The sequence below is a fragment of the Tachypleus tridentatus genome, chromosome 4 (genome assembly GCF_004210375.1).
Source record: "Tachypleus tridentatus isolate NWPU-2018 chromosome 4, ASM421037v1, whole genome shotgun sequence".
In the NCBI taxonomy this organism is placed as follows: domain Eukaryota; kingdom Metazoa; phylum Arthropoda; class Merostomata; order Xiphosura; family Limulidae; genus Tachypleus; species Tachypleus tridentatus.
The window spans coordinates 22,558,427-22,573,919 of NC_134828.1; the positions used below are offsets into that span (position 1 = coordinate 22,558,427).

Here is a 15,493-nt window from a genome sequence, read left to right on the forward strand (position 1 = left end):
TTTTTTTATATGTAGATATTTTCTAGAGTGGGAAAAATTCTGAAAATTATTACCTTTACCAAAAATAGTAAGTTTTCTATCTTTATGTAGGGTTTATTATGAAATTAAAACTATTAATCTTTGTTTTTCAAAATAACATTAATTGTGACATTTGGTGAAAATAATGGAAAATTAGGGATATATATATATATATTTATTATTTATATAAAACTGATTATATACTTGTTAGAAACTGTATCAAATGACTTCTTATTTTTTTGTAAAATAGTTGTTTACAAGTTTTTTTGAATAAGTGAAAAAATATGGTAAACTTTTAATTTCAGAGTTTTATGTTTTGTCTGAAAGAAGTTAGAGAAACTTAGTTTTTTGTACTTGTACTTTCCAGACACATTCCAAGCTCTCATACAATATTCCGATGTTGTTACAGCACAAGCAGCCAAACTTGTAAGTCTGCATACTTCTGTAATAAGCAGTTGTTTAACAGGTTTTTCTCCATGATTCATAAAGACTGGCATTTCATTCATTGTTAAAACACATTTTAAACTAGATTTATACCATCTAATATTGAAAGCCAATATTTTATATATAACTTTGATAACAGTGTAGAAGTCTTTGGTCATCAGATGTATCAGAAAATCTTACATTTGACCCTTCACATCAGGCATGTTTTGAGTTCATTTACTTGCACAAAGGACTGGGTGTGTCCTATTAGTTACTGTGCTAGACTGTATGTCAGGTTTTATGTGTGAGCTGGATTTCTCACATTAAGTGTCTGTGACTTGCTGGCAATAAATTTAAACAATAAACAAACAGCAACAGTCCACTTGTTTTAAAATATGTTAAAACAAGTCAATGTATATACAAGTGTATATTAACTGTTGGTTACCACAGTTGTAGGTATAGCTTCAAATAATTCTTTTTGTTACAAAAGTCCATACTTGCTGGTTTGATTACTTTAATTATTCTAGTCTACTCTGTTATTACAATACAGTCTATAATAATTTCACTTTATAATCTTCACTATACAATCATTATAGCTAAACTCACAGTGTCTAGATATATCTTTCAAAGTACATTTTTGACATGTATTTATATCTCAACAAAGGTCTAGAATGTTTCATACACAATTATGTATTATGAATGGCAATAATACTCAATAAAACAATGAGAAAGTCTGGAAGATTCTAGTAACATTATGTATGATTACATATTCATAACTGTTGAACTGCTCAGGGTATGATTCATGAACAGTTGCATAAACAAACTAGTAATAAAATATTGCTTCTAAAAATAACTAATTTTAACATGTGCTGTATAACTAAATCAAGACACTTGTATTAAACTTAAACAGAGATGGTTGTGTATATCTAATACCAGTGATTTCTGAAGGAGATAAACATTGCTCCATACTTGATGAATCATAACATTGACAGTTAAGCCTCACTATTCCATTAGAGTAGCCCTTACACTGCTGATAGGTGACTTCTTTTAACCTTATTAATTCAAAATTGGGGACAACTATGCAAGATTGTCCTTGTCTAGCTTTGTGCTAATATACAAACAAACACAGTTTTACAACAAACACAACTGAATTAAAATACTTGAGGTGAAGTCATAGTCGTACCTTGAAGTATTCTTTGTACAACCTGTACATTTGCCTACAGTAGATTGTTTATAGAGATTTTATATCAGTTGCAGAAGGTTACAAAAGGTATTTCACAAAAATATGGTGTCTGTGCTTGATTGGAAATGCTTTTAAAAGTACTTTGTAATTAACTACGTTAATGTACTTGGTTGTCGTTGCAATAGAATTACTGTGTAATAATGAGACTCTAAGATTTTCACAAATATTTTTACTACCAGAGTTGATATAACCTCAGCATTTTGGTAAATCATTGGGCTTTCTTGTAGATGTGTTTTATTATTGCCAGTAGTCTCTATTCAAGTTGGAATTATAACTTTTTCCCCTTCCCATGTGGTGTTTTTATGCTTAAATGTTTACACATGGCACAGTCATTTAGTGATGCAAACTTGGAGGTTCAGTTATTAATGACAGCACTACTTAATTGTTGTTCAAAAACCTTACATACAATAAATAATTTTCAAACATGAATAATTCCTGAAACACAAATAACTTTATTTTTAAATCTCTATATAAATCTCAGGTTATAACGTGTTGTTTTTTGATTATTCACATATGGGTTTTTTATTCATGTTTTAGGATGATAAATAACAAAGTTTAGTTTTATATAAAAACATTAGTTAATTTAATGTAGTTTTATTGAACATCTGTGAATGTTTCTTAGTAAGTTAAAATTCAAATGGATTTTGATTTGCATCCAAGTCAGTGTTCCAACAGTCAGATGCTCCAAATGAAACTGAAATTGGCAGTGTTTAAACAGAAGCATTGTAAAATACAATTTAACTCTCAGGATCAATCAAAATTAATAATTGTGGAATTTGACACTCATTGCCTTAGGCCTTAAGGATAGAAACGTTACTTCATTTCTCACCCTAATTTGCCCCTGAAGGACAAAAGGTCCACCTTTCCAAAGCACTGAGGTTATAGGGTTTTTATTCACTTCTATAAAGACATCTTAAACCTAATTTTAATTTTTAATTTTTCACAAATATTTAAGAAGTTTAAGCCTTTTGTTCATTCTTTTTTTGTAAAGTAAATTATGGTTAGGAAGGATCTAAGTAAATAAACAGACAAAGTAGTGAATACGATATTAATTAAAACGAAATTCCTTTTATTATTCTTCATCACTTCTCGACAGAGTCTTAATGGACAGAATATCTACAATTCATGTTGCTCTCTCAGAATCGAGTACTCCAAGCTGACCAACTTAAATGTCAAGTACAACAATGACAAGAGCAGGGATTTTACAAATCCAAACTTGATGACTGGTGATCCAACGTTAGACGTCCTGGGACTACCAGGTATTTAATGTGAGAGTTAGTGAAGTTGCACAAATCAGTACCACTGTGTTTCTCATTATAGTGAAATACTTTAAGAAAGTTTGTTTTCATCACTCTTATTGACTTTATTTCCTTTGAAAGAGTTTCAAAAGGATAAATCAGGAATCTGTGAAAGAAAACAAATTGGGTTGAAGAAAACCTGATTTTCACCAAAAACGTGAAAAGATTTATGAAAAGAAAAAAAACATACATCATTTATTTATTGTAAAATAACAATTTGTTCTTTGGGTTGATTTGATTTTTTTAACAAAAACAATTTCCCACATAAAGAACATAAACATTTCTCTAGTCTGTTTCTGGCCATATCGTCTAATTAATTATCAACATAAACATTTCTCTAGTTTGTTTCTGGCCATATCGTCTAATTAATTATCACCGTCTACATTCTAACATTAGTTAAGGTTAAGTTACTTCTCTCTATAACTTCCTTTTTTATAACTAACAGGTTATAAAAGGTTAACAGAACTTTTATGAATCTACATCTGTGCTTCAATATGAGTATTAAACTTATGAAACTATATGTAATTGAATTCTTTTGATTACAAACATGTTAATTTTATGTCATATGTAGTTTTGCATGAATGAAAAAATAAACTTAAAGATAATACAGAGGTTAAACTGCTTTTCCTTCCTTATTTATTGCAAAACATGAGAATCAATTGTAGCATGTACTTTATGTCCATTAAGATTTCCCCTGAGATTGATGGGAAAACTTGCCCAGAAGGCAAATTTCTTTCTGTTCAAGTTATTGATTGTAGTCCTAGTTGTGCTTCAGAGCCAAAAATAACCATAAGACTTAAAGTTTTTATCTAAGTCATTCCAAAATCATTACAAATTCAGTTTTGTTATAATAACCTGTGTTCTTTGCAAAACCTTTTAGTAAGTAGTGCTAATGCAAAGTTAAGTTTTTCTGTAATAATTAATTGTAAAATTTGTAGGTTAGTACAAGCTGTCATGATAACTTGCTTTTATATTTCAAATAATTTATTCATGAAGACATTGTTCACTTTATTGAAAAGCTTGTAGGTACATCCCTGCCCTCTGAATGAACATTTCTGGTGTATAGTAATGTTATTTTGTAAATTGGGAGCTGTATGTATGTCCTTGCACTACGAATAACCATTTCTGATGTAAGATAACATTTTTTAAATTGGGAGCTGTAGATATATTCCTATACTATAAATGACCATATTTGGTCTTCAGTAATGTTAATCAAATATAAAACTGTCGGTATGTCCCTGCCATGTGAATGACCATATTTTGGTATAAGGTTTTGTTTTTTTTAGAATTGGGAGGGTCTTAGTACCCTGCCTATACTCTTAAATGACTGTTTTTGTATAATGGCAAGTTGTTATTACCATAGACATTACAGATGTACACTTACACTGTAACTAAAAAGTTAACATAATTCATCTTCTTTATTGAATTACATTAAATCTCTTTTCATACTCAACAGTGAGAATAATATGACTAGGGGGTATGCATAAATCTTGGCAGGGTGGAAGTCATTTTCACTTAAGACAGTTTTATTATTCTAACAGGGTGGTTGGCCTTTGGAATGAGTTGACTTCAGATGTAGAAACAGTAAATTTAAATGAGTTTAAGGAAAAATATGATTTTGTATGTGAATGATGAAGGCTGGTTTTTAACTTTTTTGTTATCTTAATTTAGTGCAGAGGGTGAGACAATCAAAATGGACCAGTAGATCTCATGCTGTTCCAAAATGTTGTTCTAGACTTCTATTCATTTGTTGTGAATGAATTTTTGTTATGCATGCATAATGTGACTTTATTATGAACATTACATCAGTTATGAGTTACTGATTTATATACAATATTTGTGATTGTAGGTAAGTGCATTCCCACTAAAATGTCAACTGTAATACATGACAAACTGTTATAATAATAATGTTCTTATTATCGTTCATTGTAATTTTTCTCTCTTGTAAAATCATTACAGACACAAATTTTTAATATGTGTTTATATATTGTTGAACTTAGGGTCTATGGGGATTCTCGCCTCACCATTTGGTCCAGCCCCAGGTCTTGCTTCACCACTAGCAGCTGCTTATGCTGCTACAGCAGCTGGAGGTGGGATTATCTTTATTTTAAGAAATAATTAAACTTGCTTGAGTGTAAATATAACAAAAGTGACATTTTGTAAACTTTAAGGTGTTACAATTCTTTCTTGTTCAATGTTATGAAATAGTTTAATGATTGAAATTACACTTTATCACTTCAACCCGTCCATTTATAACAAACTATTAATGTGTGAAACAGTGGTTCTGGTGCTAGAGAGAGCTCAGTGAAAGACAAACTAGAAACCTTTACATATGTTGTAACTGTACTTTGATGCCACATTCTTCATGTTTGAAATCTTCTGGAGCCTGAATTCATTTTTAAAGAGTGTTTGATGGTGTGAATTTTGTATTTCATCTCTTCAGTACAGTTGTTTATAAATTCTGTAGCTCTTGGTTTGGGTGGATTTGCACTGCCACCTACTGCTACTTCAGCCACAACACTAGGTCTGGCTGGACTTCGTCTACCAGGTCAGCTACTCTTAGGATGTGTTCTTCTTGTCAGCAACCTAAATGAACAGGTATGTAGGTCAGTTTTCGTTTACAATAGATGTTTCTATTTAATTAGTGAAATAATGAGATTTTCACACCAAGCACGTAGCTTGTTTTTAATGGTTTGTGTATGTAATAAACTGTTTCCATGTGATAAATATTTAACATGGTGATTTGTAGAGATTAAATAGTTAACATTATGACCTAATGACATACCCAATGGTTTACTGTTTATATTTCTTTATAAATTTATTTCATGTTATTTGTATGATCTTGTTGAGTTTAAATGAACTAGTTTCATGATAAGAGTATTATAATTTATTAGATGTATATGAACTAGATTCATGCTAACACTTGTTAGTGTGTGTAAACATGATTCAAGTTACAACTATATTGAGTCTACATGGACTATATTCATGCTACCAGTACTGTATATTGTCTGGGTATGTGAGCTAATTTCGTGTTATCAACATGGTACAGACAAGTTTAATGTCCACCAGTTTTATCATTTTGGGTTTAATATGAACTATTTTAATTTTATCAGTATAATTAATTATTGAAAATGAGGACTATAGGAGACAGACTATTTCTGTGGTGATTGTGGGTGGGTTTTGGGTCTTCTTGAGAGTGGTTGATATTCTGTCCAATTGACTATGGTCTCATTCCACTAATATTAAATGTCTTATTTGAATCTTTTCAAGAGGAGTACTATCCATGTTTATCAATATCTGTTCCCTTTTCTTCTTTTTATTCTTGTGTGGTTCTTACTTTGTTTAAGTATTCCAATTTGTTTCTTTTTTGTCATATTTTCTGGCATGATGGATTCTTTAAAGATAAATTAGTATTGTAATATTGTGTGTCTGACATACTGTGTAATTCTTTGTGTATATTTCTTCAGTATGTTGGAGTCCACATTCATTTGGGATACTATAAATGTAGTTTTGCTCTCTACTGAGATTTTAGTTCATGTTGTGTTATAGCTCTAAAATCTATTGTTAATATAACCCCTGTATGATATCCTAGACACCTTTGACATAGGAGAATATGGCTGTCCCTGAAATTGTATTCTCTTCTGTGGGTCTGTCTTTTCTGATTTCTTTCTTGTCAAATGTTCCAGATACCTACTTCAACAGAAGGTTGTAGTTTTTATTGAAACTAGGCAGTCCATGACACCTGTCTAGACAGTAAAGAAATATTTTATTCTAGTGCAATTCTGGTTTCAAGCTCTCCTTTTTTTCGTTTTGATTGAATATGTCTCTTTTGATAGTTTGGATATTAATCAAAGTATGCAAGACAAATTTTTAAAAACTTCATCCTGGTTGAATAGCAACACTTGTGCTAATTGGCTGTTAGAACACCCACAGGATATTTAATGTGCATGTTGTAAAATGTGCCTGAAAAGATTGCTGGGATGTTTTGTACAGTTGTTACTGCATCTTTTGTTAAACGTGTTAAAACATTAGACTTCAAGCCTGCATTCTCTTATAACCAGTGAATTAGGTTCTTAAAAACGACAGTTTGGTCCTGAAACATCCTGGATTTTGTTTTTTCATTGGTTGCTGAAAATATGATATTTATCTGTGTTTGTTTGTTTTCTATAAACTCTAGTGAGATTATAAAAGTATCCATGAAAACTTCACAAAACATTGACTGCCTTTAATGTATCCAACAGTGACAAAGGTACAAATACACTACTGAACTTGAAAATAGTAGAATTCTCGAGGACCGTGTCCAGTTCACAATGTAGGACTTGCAACCTACCTCTAACTTGAAAATAGTAGAATTCTCCAGGACTGTGTCCAGTTCACAATGTAGGACTTGCAACCTACCTCTAACTTGAAAATAGTAGAATTCTCCAGGACTGTGTCCAGTTCACATCATAGGACTTGCAACCTACCTCTAACTTGAAAATAGTAGAATTCTCCAAGACTGTGTCCAGTTCACATCGTAGGACTTGCAACCTACCTCTAACTTGAAAATAGTAGAATTCTCCAGGACCGTGTCCAGTTCACATCGTAGGACTTGCAACCTACCTCTAACTTGAAAATAGTAGAATTCTCCAGGACTGTGTCCAGTTCACAATGTAGGACTTGCAACCTACCTCTAACTTGAAAATAGTAGAATTCTCCAGGACTGTGTCCAGTTCACAATGTAGGACTTGCAACCTATCTCTAACTTGAAAATAGTAGAATTCTCCAGGACTGTGTCCAGTTCACATCGTAGGACTTGCAACCTACCTCTAACTTGAAAATAGTAGAATTCTCCAGGACTGTGTCCAGTTCACATCATAGGACTTGCAACCTACCTCTAACTTGAAAATAGTAGAATTCTCCAGGACTGTGTCCAGTTCACATCGTAGGACTTGCAACCTACCTCTAACTTTAAAATAGTAGAATTCTCCAGGACCGTGTCCAGTTCACATCGTAGGACTTGCAACCTACCTCTAACTTGAAAATAGTAGAATTCTCCAGGACTGTGTCCAGTTCACAATGTAGGACTTGCAACCTACCTCTAACTTGAAAATAGTAGAATTCTCCAGGACTGTGTCCAGTTCACAATGTAGGACTTGCAACCTACCTCTAACTTGAAAATAGTAGAATTCTCCAGGACTGTGTCCAGTTCACATTGTAGGACTTGCAACCTACCTCTAACTTGAAAATAGTAGAATTCTCCAGGACTGTGTCCAGTTCACAATGTAGGACTTGCAATCTACCTCTAACTTGAAAATAGTAGAATTCTCCAGGACTGTGTCCAGTTCACAATGTAGGACTTGCAACCTACCTCTAACTTGAAAATAGTAGAATTCTCCAGGACTGTGTCCAGTTCACATTGTAGGACTTGCAACCTACCTCTAACTTGAAAATAAGTACTATGAACAACAAGGCCTAAGCTTGTGCTCACCCACATCACCAGTCCTAGTAGTGTCATGTGCTCACCCACATCACCAGTTCTAGTAGTGTCATGTGCTCACCCACATCACCACTTCTAGTAGTGTCATGTGCTCACCCACATCACCAGTCCTAGTAGTGTCATGTGCTCACCCACATCACCAGTCCTAGTAGTGTCATGTGCTCACCCACATCACCAGTCCTAGTAGTGTTCTCTGCATGGAACATTTCAAAGTTAATTCCTTCAGAATGGCTACTGCTTGCCCCAAGATTTGCCCCATTACATTGACAGTACATTTGTCACGTGGCTGCACACTGGAGAAAATAATTCATGAACCATCCAAATAGGCAATGTGTCACAATACAATTTACAATACGGTGATTAACAACAATAAAGCTTTGATGATCCAAGAAACCTTCAGGTGTGGGTAAGTATCTTGGCTATATAAATAAAAGCACCACAGGGTGTCTGGTTTCCTGGGCTGTTATACAAAATGCTATGAAGAAGGAAGGAAAATACATTTACTACAACTGTCTTTCATAATGGATACCTGGATCACTTTTAGAAAATAAAACATAATGATTAAAAACAAAATACAAAAATGAAAGTACAGACATATCCCTCTGCATTGGCACAGATAGCCTAGTTGCTTTGCACCATAAAACACCAAACCAACCAACCAGTCCTCTATCAGAGGTCTCTCTGAAACATTACAAGCAAGGATGACATCATAAAATCAGAACATTATTCAGAAATCACATCATAATACAACCACAGTTAGTACATAGCGAGCCACCAGAAAACCCATTATCATTTACAGTGGACTCTAATAAGAACAACAAAAGTTGAAATTTGGAAGAATAACACATCAGAGAACACAGTACAATAAATGGAATAATTCTGAAATAATAGGATGTGAACCACATACAAGGGAAAAGAAGGGTGGGTGTAAAAGAAACCTACATCCACCTATTTAGTAATACAGTCAGCCAACCTAGCATAGAAGTTGGAAAAACCTGAGTATCCCTTTTGAAAACATTCAGGTAGGTTAGCTTATTCAAGTCTTAATGAAGGGAGACTCTAGGTGAGTGGAGTCTCTCTAACAAGAAAACCCAGGTTTGAACCTGGATATTGACACAACAGAAATAGCCTGTCTTGGGCTTCACTAAAGACAGTAGCCAAATTATGTGATAAAGGGTAGTTAGTAAATAATCTGTTTGTTGACAAAAGGTTTGTATCACTACGTAGACTTAAGTGATTGTATTGATTAGTAACAATGAACAACACTGTTATGTGATTGCCACAACCTTACTGTAAATATTAAACTTTCTAATAAAATAATGAATCATCTGTATCTTTGATTTGTTTCCTTCCACACTTGGCCTGCCGATGTTTTCCCATGTGGACTTACTGATATCTTCGTCCTTCCACTCTGCTCCACCCACCTGTTGCTCTGACCGTAGGTGGTCACGCCCGATGCTCTCTTTATCCTCTTTGGTATGTTTTTGTTTTAACTCAGCATTCTTTTGTTTTCTGTTTTTCTCTAAAACATTCTTTTCTTAACTTTCTTTCAGGTTATGCAGTTGTAGAATGTAATAGAAAGTTAATCATTAGGACTTGTTTCCTGTATACTTATTAGTAGCAAAGTTAACGTAATTGTAATTCCATTATTTTCTAGCATGGTTGAAAAAAAGACAGCATTTATGATATTAAGAAATTGTCTAGCGTCAAGAAATACACAAAAATAAAAAACTAAACACTACTACAGTTTAGACCTTTTTAAGGGTGTATCAGAGTATCAGATTTCTAGTCTGGAAAGCAACAAATACCAATTTCAACATTATATTCCTGCATGGACATAGTTGTATAATGGAGCTGTGGGAAGTGAGGCCTTCCTCCAAAAAACACACAGACACACAACTTTTTGTGTAGGTATCAGTGGGTGTTTTGGTCATCACAATATCTGGCAAATGAGAAAATGTACAAAAATTATTTTTTAACTATAATTTAGTATTAACGTTTACAAACAATGGAATTATCTGCTCATTGGTTCATCTCTTGCAAGAAAAAAATTCATTTGAAAATTAGTTTTCCCCTCCATTGGTGTCAAAGATTTTGGTGAAATTGGTTTTCAAGTTAACTTATAGCAGATTTATTTTTGGAGTTAAGCTAGTTAATGTGCACCAGATAATATCAGGCTGTAGATTGGCAGATTTCATGTCTGCATGAAATCAAAATATGGATAGTCATAACAATTTCTTCTTGAAGTTAGTGATTGGAAAGAGAGGTTGTACAAACATGCAACAACCCAATCACAAGAGGACAAGAAACCTATAGAGTAAAGACTGTTGTTCTTATTGTAATCAATCTCATTTTCCTAGATCATTCAATCAGAACTCAATCAACTGAAGTTACTAGAAATAGTTGAAGAACAGTTACTGTTCTGCTAAATGTGTCCATTGTCCCAGATGTCATGAACATTGATCTTACATTGGAGGTCAAGATGAAAATAACCCTGAGGAAAGTAGTCTTAATTTGAGATGACTTTCAATCGACACCAAAATTTGGGGAGAGTTTTATTGCATACTTTACAGCATGAGGTCAAACCCTAAACTTCTACAAAGTTTCATATAAGAAATTAGTCTATTGTTAAACCCTTGCTGAACATTATCAAGGAAAGGACAACAGCATGGCAGTTTCTTTATGATTGACTCATGATTTTATATTTAAGTATATTTTGATATAAAAATAAATGTCTCTTGAGGAAAAAAAACTATTAGGCCTAAAACATTGGTGTAAAAACAAGTTAATTGTGGATGTTTTAAAATTTTCACATTCCTCTTAATTTGTGTGTGGTTGATTTATTGTTTGATTGTCTTCACACGTTTCCAGTTGTGAACTGAAATGGATAAATTGAAAGGAATGAAGATGTTTCTAGTTAACTTGTTCTTGGAACAATGAAGTATAATTATCATGATGTTAATTAATTACATGTATCTGAAATGTTTATAATCCAGCTTGCACACTATTTACTTCTTAGCTATGTCAGTGTCTTATAACCTGATGTTTAACATTTAACAAAGAGTCAAAATAAACAGATTTTTAAATATAGGTACCTCTGTTGTAATTGTTTCATTTCTGATTAGTTTCGAAAGCAAAGTTGTCTTGATAAGAGCAACAAGATTATAAGTGTAAAACATTTTTAACTGTAGATTGTAATGGAAGAGTTAACTAGACATATAGGTGTTCTTATTCTCTTTTAACAAATATATTATGTTCAATGGAAAGCTTATCTTTGTTACTTTTATTTCTTGTGTATCATCTCATTTATTGTTTGTTTGGTTGGTTTTTGGCAGTTTTCAGGGATGAGCAAGACAGATAAATTTACGTTTTTTTTTAACATTAGTGTTTATGGAACCATTGAGGCTGATTTAAGAATTATTTCTAATTCTCTATAGGAGTGTATGGTGATGTTATACGAGTCAAAATTTTATTTGGAAAAAAGGACAATGCTTTAATACAAATGGCAGAGCCTCAACAAGCACACTTAGGTAAGGAATCTAATTTGTGTATTTTGAAGATCTTGAGTAGTTGCAACTATGTAAATATGCAAAACCCATGTACTTATGAAAGTTTTATATGCAGAAATATAAACAAATACATTATAGTAATAAGAGTCTATTCAGAAGAAAAACCATCATACTATAATGGAACTCTTGCTTGTATGATACTGTAAAAACCTTTTTATTACACAATGTGCAACCACGAACTTCAAAAAGTTTTATCCTGTGTGCATGTAGATTTGCAATAGAGGGTCACAATTTTTCTATTTTGCTCCATTTCCCATCACGGAGAACTATTTTTCTCCATTCTCGGGGTGAAGATATGATGCCATGCATATATCACATGCAGAACTCCTGCACTGGTGCCAGAGGTAATTGGAGAGTATATGTAATTTTTCACTTGATGAAGGAAAACCCATAAATTCATAGCTTTACAACAGAAAAGTAATTGCCATAAAGTATTTATGTAATAATAGGCATTGTTTAACAGTAGTCATCCTGTGTTGGTGAATATAATGAATCTATTGTTTGTGTTTTCTGAAAGTAGTTTAAGTTTTACCTCTAACACTTCAGAGAGATTATGAAATAGTAAAATAAATGTTTTTCTTTTTCTAGCTATGACTCATCTGGATAAGATTCTTTTATTTGGTAAACAGATCAGAGTAACTCCATCAAAACATCAGGTTGTACAGATGCCAAAAGAGGGACAGGCGGTGAGATATTTGTCCACTATCAATATATTAAGCCTTAAAAAATCTATAACACTAAGGAGCTGGTTATAAAAATACTTAAACTTTGTCTTGGCAATATACAGTAAGAGTATTTTTAATACTATGAAAATTATACATCACAGGTAAATTGCAAAAAAAGTATTGTCTCTTCTTGTTTTGTTTTTAATATTATGAAGAGTAGTGACACAGTGGAACAGAATAACTTGTAATTTCAGATTTTCAACTGATGGACAGAGAAATGAAATAAAAAAAGGAAGACTTTGTTAAACCTTTTCAAGATATTTTTATAACACTCTCATATTTGCTAGTTCATTTTAAGTTTTTATATAAGGAACAACAAGTTTTATGTTTATTTTATGAGTTTTCAGCCCAGATACTTTGAGTGGATTTTCTGTATAACAGATTATACCCTTATTATGATGACTTTGTTATTGGGGCTGAAAGCTTTTGAAATAAATATTTACAAAAAACATGAGTTCACAGACATATTTATTTAATCTTCTCTAGTCAGCATTACGAATCTAAAACATTACTAAAATTCATATCAGTTAATTAAACATGTAAAAAATTAAATTTGATGGATTACAAATGCATTCTTATACCTGCTTAATGCAATATCTGAAATCCCTTCGCTTATCATTATAGACTTTTAAGTTTGTGCTACGTAATTTGTGGATCAAACTGGATTAGAGACAAGATTCTCTAATTTGTATCAGCTGTTTTAATATTTGTTTCTTGATTGTGAAATATGGATTTGTTGCACTTTGTACAAGTATTCATAGGCCTTTAAGATTAATTATATTTCAAACAAACTGCAGTTTTTAGATAAATTAATGGTATGATATTTCTTTGTCTTTCAGGATGCTGGATTAACCAAAGACTTCACCAATTCTTCTCTTCATCGGTTCAAAAAACCAGGGTCAAAAAACTATCAGAATATCTACCCTCCAACTGCCACTCTCCACCTGTCTAACATCCCGTAGGTTCTGTTATCTTTTAAACTTGTGATTTACAGCATTTTCCACATGTTTTAACTCCCGTTTTGTACAACTGAAATTTTGTTCCAAGTTCGAAACTGGTTGTTGCTAATCTTTAAATATTTGTTTAAATTTATTACAAATTTTCTTTGAACTTAATACCAATGAATCAATGATGGTTATTGATGTTGAAACAAGACAGTCAGGAGAATGTTTGTAAATACTCTTCTGTTAAGGACTGTACATCATTCTTCATAATAGGTAGCAATGTAATAATAATGACAGATAGAGGGATATATATTTAATAAATAACTAAATTGTAATACATTCAGTATTTCAACAAAATACATTAGTTTTTAAACATTGTAGTTGTTTAATAACAGGAAGTAGACTGTTATAAATTTATATTACTCTGTGTCTAATGAACTTGTTTGGTTGAAGGCCCAATGTAACAGAAGAGGAGATCAGAGGTGCCTTTACAAAAACAGGAGGTACCATTATGGCCTTCAAGTTTTTTCCGTGAGTAGCCCTATGATGTCTCTTTGTTTTCAGGGTATTTCTATTATTCCTTCAAACCCCAAAAGTAAAGTGATGAACTTATAACCTGTTGATTCTTATATTTTGGAACCTTTTTTTTGTACAAATTTATTTATAAAACCTATATTTTGTTTTCCTGACCAACTCAAATCACATGCTGTGCTTTAAAAAAAAAATACATTAAAAACTGAATTTTGGATTGACAGATAAGTCCTTTATTGTGATTGGTAATGTAGGGTAAATTAAGGTATTCCCTGAAACTGTATAAGAAATCTATAGTCCTAGTATTCTTGTTATTTTATGTGTAGTGAGGCTTAAGTATGAAAATTGGTTGTTTAGCCAAGAAACTAAGCATAAGAACACCTTTATTTTAATGTAATAGCCTATTTATTATAGAAATGGACCGGAATGCCTGTAATTTCTAAGGAGTCCTAACAAGATGTAATTTTAGTATTGTATATCTTTTAACACATTGTAAAACCTAAAGCTTTGAAAAGAAAAAAACAAGGCTGTCAAAGTAGTGTTTCAATACACATTCTAAATTACATAATATATTTTCTACACATAAATGTTATTACATTATTATGAAATAAACAGAATATATATTCTGCTAAAATAACAGTGGAAAAAAATTTCCATAGGATTGAAATCGATGGGAAAATGTGACTCTCCTAGCAGTTTAAACTTTTCATGAGACTAAAATCTTAAACTGTCAGGAAGAGGGTATGAAATAGTCATAAATTATTTACATTTGCTGATGACACTAGTTTCTGTATGTTGCTGGCTTGGATGAGAATGTTGATGCTTCACAAAATGATTTAGATTATTTGATAGGTTGGGTAAATGAATGGCTGGTGGCTTTTAACTATAATAAATGCAAGGTAATTCATACAGGATATCAGTTTTAATCATGGTAAACTTTGATAGGAATAACTTTAACACTGTTATGGAAGCAAAATATCTTTGTGTTCCAGTTGATGAGTCTCTTTAACCTTTATAAACAGCAGGAATGTTGTAAGTAGCAAAATCAATTGATGATGGCCACCATTTAAGGGTTAGGAGCCATCCAAGCAACATGGTGTTGGTAGTGGGTGGAAAAACAAGTAGGATTTTAGGTGTACTTACAGAAGGTTCCCATACGATAACTTGTGCCCCTTCACAGAATAGCTTTTCTCCACTAGCACTGCATACATTAACACACAATTTCAGCACATACCACTAGCCTTCATCCTCTTGCTTCTGTGT

The 15,493-nt window shown here is 32.4% G+C and overlaps 1 protein-coding gene across 12 annotated transcripts in view; it reads left to right on the top strand.

Moving 5' to 3' along the window:
• LOC143248655 (polypyrimidine tract-binding protein 1-like) overlaps window positions 1-15,493 on the top strand; it is a 119,747-nt gene that overhangs the window by 99,555 nt on the left and 4,699 nt on the right. For all 12 annotated transcript variants that reach the window (XM_076497188.1, XM_076497187.1, XM_076497191.1 and 9 more), the window contains 10 exons: window positions 16-67; window positions 386-444; window positions 2,781-2,943; window positions 4,983-5,072; window positions 5,450-5,580; window positions 9,904-9,937; window positions 11,899-11,991; window positions 12,619-12,716; window positions 13,595-13,713; window positions 14,153-14,230. In XM_076497188.1, coding sequence (XP_076353303.1) covers window positions 16-67; window positions 386-444; window positions 2,781-2,943; window positions 4,983-5,072; window positions 5,450-5,580; window positions 9,904-9,937; window positions 11,899-11,991; window positions 12,619-12,716; window positions 13,595-13,713; window positions 14,153-14,230 — 917 coding nt within the window. The remainder of the gene's footprint in view (window positions 1-15; window positions 68-385; window positions 445-2,780; window positions 2,944-4,982; window positions 5,073-5,449; window positions 5,581-9,903; window positions 9,938-11,898; window positions 11,992-12,618; window positions 12,717-13,594; window positions 13,714-14,152; window positions 14,231-15,493) is intronic.